Below are 6,918 nucleotides of genomic sequence, written 5' to 3' on the forward strand. Positions count from 1 at the left end.
AACCAACCTCACCATGGTCTGCACCACAGGCTGCAGGGGAATCTCTGCTCCTGCCCCTGGAGCACCTCCTCCCTTTTCCTTCACTGTGCTTGTGGTCTTCAGAGCTGTTTCAGTCACACATTCTCACTCTTACATCTCTGGCTGAAGTTGCTGTTGTGCAACAACTTTACCCCATTCTTAAACACGTTACACCAGAGGTGCCACCACTGAAGCTGATGGGCTCAGTCTTGGTGGCATATCCATCTTGGACCCCGCTGGCACTGGTTCCATTGGACATGGGGGAAGCTTCTAACAGCTTCTCATAGAAGACACCCCGTAGACCCCCTGCCACTGAAACTTTGCCACACAAACCCAATGAAATACCAAGTGTCTCTGTTAGCTTGGTAATATTTCATAGATACTAGGATAGGCACATGGGCTTCATATCACACTAGGTACAACAGGTATTTATGGCCATTTGCTTTTACAGTAACCTTTCAAAGACACAGAAATAAGCAAAGTTAAAATTTGGGTTACTTTGTGATCCATCAGCTACATTCAGTGTATTACAGAAGCTCCATGGCATTCTAATTCGCCCACCACTTCAGAGGTAAAACAGACTCTGCTGAGCACTAGAACAAATCTGTTGCTTGCCAGTGAAGCTCAATATGCAACCTTTGATGTATGTTCTCAGATCCTAAGCACCAGAAAGACTACGGTCTTTTTTATAGCAGGTCTTCCCCTTAACTGTTCATTAACCCAACTCGGTGAACTAGACTTCAACCTGGGCCACCAAACTGAATCTTTCTCTCAATACCATCTAAACTATGGTTTGCAATATAGTACTTGTTTTTAAACAGGTTAGTAAGCAAACATGTTGACGTTCTCACTTCCTATTAACATTACTGTTTGTGAAACTAACACTGAAAAATCTCCAAAAATGCTGAATGGGTTTGGCTACCATCCACATACCTCACAACAAAGAATTTATCTATGAACAACGGGTGAGACAAAGAAGTATTGGTCTCCCTTTCCTGATGAGGAATTAGGGTGCACAGAAATGAAGTCCAAGACTTTTAAGATCAGAAGCCAAAAATCAGTTCCAAGAAGTCACAATTCTGGGATGCTCAAATGAAGGACACAAAAAGATTAAGCTCAAGTAGCCAAATACCTGCTTCGCTTTGAAACATTCAGCTAGAGAGCCTAGGCTTTAAAGGTGCTTTGAAATCTTGGTCCAATTGATTTGTGTCATTTGGCAGCACTTTTGTCAGCACGAGAAAATAAATCTTAGTGTCTCAGACTGGTGATTTCTTCGTCTCAATACCATTTTGCTTCTATTACCTACACATCTCTGACTGCTTATGACTCTCAGCTCGGTCTATCCTCCAAAAATCCAACAGATGCAACAGAGAAAAGGTAAATGCAAACTGTGAGAAAAGTAAAGCAGTATTGTGGAATTTCCTCAGCTAATTGATGTTCTGTCTGTGTTAACGAGACTATAATTTATACTATCCTTTATGAAGGCAACATATGTAGGATATCCAGAAGATCACCACCCATGACTACTTGAAAGAGCTTTTCACGCTAAGTCATTTCATGCATATTCATAACTTGATTAAAGTCTTAACATTGTAAACTTGTTAGAAACCAAATACGCACAGATTCAGCTTTTAGTCACTTAAAGCAGAGTGTGAATAGGGCACACACAAGATGCAAGCATTAGTCAATATTGTGCACTCACACGTGTGTAATATGTATATAGCCTGCAGTTAAACATTTATTCCCAAGGGAGGCTGCTAATGAGACTCTGCCAATTACTCTGAATGACATTTATATTTGAATCACATCACACTCACTGAAGAACTCCAGGTTTGCTGAAGTGATCCTTGAAAGACTGTCTTTTTAATCAATTAAGCCAGCTCTAGAAACATCAAGGATAGGCTGTTGACAAGTCATTGGGCTAAATATACAACACACGCAAATTCTTCTGTTTTCCTACCAAGAAAACAAAGCGGTCTTCTAAAACTTCTGAAACAGATGAAAACATTTTCCTTGTAGGAGATAACAAAATACGTGTTCCTTTTAAGGTAAGAAACTAAGACATCCCTACTGTAATTACAGGCTCACTCAGAGCTACCACTCAATGAATTGTTTCTAGGACAGATGAAGAACACTGTTTTAAGGGCATCACTCTTGTGTAAAAATACCAGACTTGCTCACAAAAGAATTGTCTTAACTGTATAAAACCAAGTCACCTGCAGCAATTTGCGTCTCATCAAGCATTCAGTTAGTGACAAATGCCACTGTCCACATGGACCAGATGAAAGACTGGCCATGTTCAACATGTTTTAGGATTAATTGGGCATCTTAGAATGCTCCTGGTCATAGGAATAAGTACAAAATGAGGAAAACACAGATGCAAGACCTTAAGTCAATCATTCTTCAAAGTAGTGTTTGATTTTTTTCCTATAAACAGAGTACATGCCCACAGTTGGCTTATTAAACAATAGACCATTTCTACTTCTGAGACCTTACAAGAAAAACTTCACTTAAAAAAAATCCAATTCTGTACTCACAGATACTTCTTAATAAGTAAAAAATAAGCAAAAAAAATATATTTGACAATGTAGTCAGACTGTAAGGTCAAATTTTAGCATGAGAATTTTCTTTGCCTAGTGAGCAGCAAACCATCTATGCTCATTAGGATCACTTCAGCCCAGTCAAAAGGTGTAAGGCTAAAGGTAGGTAGTTGGTTATCATTCCTTGCCAAGTGGCAAGCTGGAACTTCAAGAGCTGTTTTTACTATCCTCAACTCTACCAGACCTCTACATGTTTGTCCCATGGTTCAGGTTTCAGTAGGCTATTCCGTGCCTTCAGGATTGATACCAAAACCAAAACTTAGCAGTGGCACAGCTATAAATGAGGCTATGAGTAGAATGAGTATTTGAGCTTCAGCTAGCACAGGAAATACCATGTTTCCAAATTCCAAATGATAACTAAAAAGGAATTTGTTAATGTTAATGAACTGGGAAAAAGTGTAGGAGCAAAACAGAAATATCTCTATCTTCTTTACAGTTTGTAACTTGTGCCTCGAGAGCTATTGTGCTGAAGTACTCAAAGAATATCTATTTCTCTTCCCACTAAAGTCTGCATTAAGTGTGGTTTTGAGGGCAACCTGTTGCAATTATCTTTTGGCTGTTATTTGCTGGTTTGGGGTTTTTTTAACTCCTGCTTCTGACTTTCAGGGGCAGCTGTAGTTCTTCTAATAAATCACTCCCAACTGATCCCTCTTTCAATACTACTATATCCTGAAAGCTAAAGTGCCCTTCAGCACAGATGTTTGTAAATGCACAGAAGCTTGAGTTGCTGAATAGCTAAACTGGTCTTTAATTGGGAAGTAAACATTTAGCAGTTCTTAAGAACACATCATCTAGAACATCTAGAGTCAGTTGTTATCATTATCCTCCCTGAATGTCTGTTGAATTCACCCAAACCAACGATCAACCATCCAAAATGTGTGTTACTTATAATGGTGTACGTTTGCATGATAGAAAAGATCTTAAATAATAATTGTAGATTTTTGCTTTTGGTGGAATGACTAAAATTGGTAATTATAGCAACTAATTATAGCAAAGATAATTATAGGAAAACAAAAGGTTGCCATTCTTAAGTATAAACAATATGGCTGTTGTTGAGGTAAAATACATTCAAAGTGGCAATACCTTTCATTTCAGCCGTCATCACACCTCCATTTTTATGAAATGGCATTCAGCACCAAGCAAAACTACAACATGGAATATGCACCCTTTTTACTTTTGCATTTTAGGGTACAAAATATGCCAGTATATTATTCTGAGTTGTATTAATCAGTAGGTCAAAGCTAAAAAGACACCTGGGAGGCACAGATGGTTGAGGACTGGCAAATACCTCTGGATCCATTATCTTCAAGGTCAGACTTTTAACACTACAAAGGTTAGTAGTGACCCAAAGTCAACACCACCTTTTCAGTCCAGCTCCTGGTGAGCAAACACCTACCTCTCAGCTGGCATTCACAACAGAGATGATCTTAGACCTAGCCCCAACTCATTGCTGTTAATAACATTCCTTTTCAAGGGAGGTGGAAACTTTACAGCCTTTTCACTCCTAGAAATAGGTTCTGTAATAGAGCTATAGAGCTTACATTGCTGCTGCTTGGATTTCAGTCCCAGGGCTTCCAAATTCAACAGCAATTGTTCATTATTGAAAAGATATTTCAATTAACACTCCATAGAAATCCTTGCCCTGGGTGCCTACAAAACCACACAAAAGACAGTATTTAAACCTCTAACATAAGTTTCAAAACATGAGTTACTGCCTCTTTAGAAAAACTGAGAGAAATGTTGAATACTATTTCAATGGCAAAAAGATTGATGTTAAGATTATCTGAATATAAAAGCTATTCTTTAAGCCTACCTAGAGATTATATTCTTGCAACCATTACAGGCAAATGAAGTGCAATTCTTCCTGAAACTAAATCTCAACCTGAATTTAGAATACTACAGTGTTCAGTGCTTTTAGATGGCAATTAATTCTTTAAATGACTTATTGCAATGTCACAATTATCCCCCAGAATTCCAAAAGGCAGGAGCTGAGTTATGTGAAAACATGAAAAGTGCTTGCAGAGGCATTTGCCATCATGGTGACTCTACCAAAAGCTTTTCTTCCCTGTTGGTTTTAGAACCACAGCACGCAGAACAGTGATAATTACAGAACTATTTGGAGAGAAAATTAAGACATAAGCATAACCAACAACTTACTGCTTATAAAGGGTCATTATTTACATATCATGGTAATAATCCACATAAAGACCCCTCTTACTAGATGGTGTAAGTGATGAATTATACATGAGTTTATCATAAAGAGCAAGGTTCTGATGCAGCATCAGATTCTGAGGTCTTTGCTCACCCTGTAATTTCACATATTCAAAAAAAGAGTTCTGTTGAGAGGAACAGGTCTGTTTCCAAAGTAAGATGCAACTGAACTGAAAGGTATGAAATGTACCTTACAGGTTGTTGAGGGTATCAAAGTTTATCCCAAAATGAAGCGGGTTACACTTACCAAATATGTTACAAATCAACAGACTTCCATCAATATTCAAGTGAGATGAACACTGAGGAAAAACTCAAACACCAGTAAATTGGGCAACTTAATAACCATGAGAGATTCAGAAAGGAATCGCACCAAAGCATTCCAATATCACCTGCGGTAAGTCAGTGTCACAGCTAATGGATGCCCCATACTATTACTGCCTGCACCTGCGACCGACAGCATCTATCGGCGAGCAACCAAACGGGAGCAGAACCTGATCTGGTTTCTGCAATACGTCTGAGGGATCACAAAGACTGAGATTACTCAAGCATTAGTAGCTGAAATACAAACTTATAGGAAGAGTGGAACTTCTCATTGTTCAAACATAAAGTGCCAGAAAGAAGAAGCAGGTACAGCCCTGAAAAGAAAGAGGAAGCCTGCCTGAAATACACACAGCAAAACAATACATAGCTGCTTTCTCCTAAAAAAGGCAAACAGAAAGTGTTCGCGCAGCTCGTCTTTCAGCAACCAGATTCCCTTGACTTTCTTTCCTACGTACCAGGGTACGGATCTGCTTCTCAAACCCAGCGGAGATCCTCCGCATCTCCCGTTCAGTCCCAGATACTTCCCCGGCTCGCAGCACGGAGGTTCTCCCGCACAAAGGGTGCCTGCCCCGGCTCACTGCGGGCTCCCGCTGCCGAGGAGCACCAACAGCCTTAGCAAATGAGACCGTACAGCACAAAACTACCCCGGTCCAAACGAAACCAAGCAGCAGGCTTGGCGTGCCCTTTCGGTTGGATGCTTTTTGCACACTTCTCCCACAAACAGCGGTTTCTCCGACAAAAATTGCCCTCAAGTCTCCTGCAAAATCTAAGGTCGGGGAGTGCTTCCCGCTGCTCCCACAATGATTCCCCAGGGAAAAGATTCCCGCACCCGAAAGGCGTCATCTCTACCCGCCGTAGCACCCGAAGGGGCCGCTGCCGGAGGGGTCTCTCCGTTAGGGATACGGGGCCATTACCGCCGGGGACCGGCCAACCCCCCCGTCCCCACCCGCACTTCCCCGGCCCGGCGATCCGACACCGCGACCGGGTGCGAGGAAGGAGTCGGGTGCCTAAAGTTGAGGCATCCTCGGAGGCTCCCGCTGGTACCGCTCCGGCTGGAGCCGCCGCTCCCTCCACCCCATGTCCCCGCTGGTACTCACACGAAGACCGCGAAGAGCAGGGCACGAATGCCGATCTCGATCGCCAGCTCCCGCATGGTGCGTCCCGGCGGGCAGCCCCGCGGGGCCGCCTCTCATTCCCCGCTCGGGGCCGGGGCACGCGGGGCCGCTCCAGCCGCTTCACGCCGCCCGTCCGCAGCCCGCCCCGCCGCCCGGAGCCGTGCGGAGCCCCGGGAGAAGCAGCCCGGGCCCCCCCATCCCTCTTCAGCCTCACGGAGGCGGCGCGGCCGCCGGGCTGACGCGGCCGCGGCACGGGGGAGGGTCCCGGTGAGTAACGCGGTGTCTCCCCGCGCGGGGGACGGGGGATCCTGGGGATTTCCTTTCCTTTCCCCTCCTTCCCTCCTCTCCCCGCCCCTGCCGCGCTGTCGAGCCGCTGCCGCCCGGCCCCCCCCGCTCCCCGGGGCATCCATGCGGCGCTCCGCCTGGGTCCCGCCGACCCGGGCAGCCCTCTGGAGCGGGAAGCCTGGGCTGGTGCCCCCGCCTGAAAAAGCGCTTTTTCATGGCCTATTTAATGCATCGATCCCTGCCCTCCGCTGCAAAGAAACGAGCCCATTGCCCATCAGTGGGAAGGGATGGCCGTCCAGACCTCGTGGGTACAGTACAGCTCCGGTGAGGAGCCGGGCTGGCGTCTCGGTGTTTATCGCTTCGCTCCC

General features: G+C 44.3%; 1 protein-coding gene across 3 annotated transcripts in view; it reads right to left on the minus strand.

The window, feature by feature from the left end:
- Window positions 1-6,489, minus strand: part of PLPP4 (phospholipid phosphatase 4) — a 61,227-nt gene extending 54,738 nt beyond the window's left edge. For 2 of the 3 annotated variants that reach the window (XR_008973198.1, XM_057417338.1), the window contains exon 1: window positions 6,248-6,489. Coding sequence is in view for 1 of the 3 variants with exons in the window: in XM_057417338.1 (XP_057273321.1) it covers window positions 6,248-6,303 (56 nt within the window). In the remaining 2 variants the exon portion in view is untranslated. Of the gene's footprint in view, window positions 1-5,605; window positions 5,625-6,247 lie in introns of those variants that run through there. The other variant, XM_057417339.1, reaches the window with a different exon arrangement.
- Between the last annotated feature and the right edge of the window lie 429 nt (window positions 6,490-6,918).

This window comes from Pezoporus wallicus, unplaced genomic scaffold, assembly GCF_028554395.1.
Source record: "Pezoporus wallicus isolate ANWC-B61680 ecotype Strahan unplaced genomic scaffold, APGP_CSIRO_Pwel_v1 contig_8188, whole genome shotgun sequence".
NCBI classification, from domain to species: Eukaryota; Metazoa; Chordata; class Aves; order Psittaciformes; family Psittacidae; genus Pezoporus; species Pezoporus wallicus.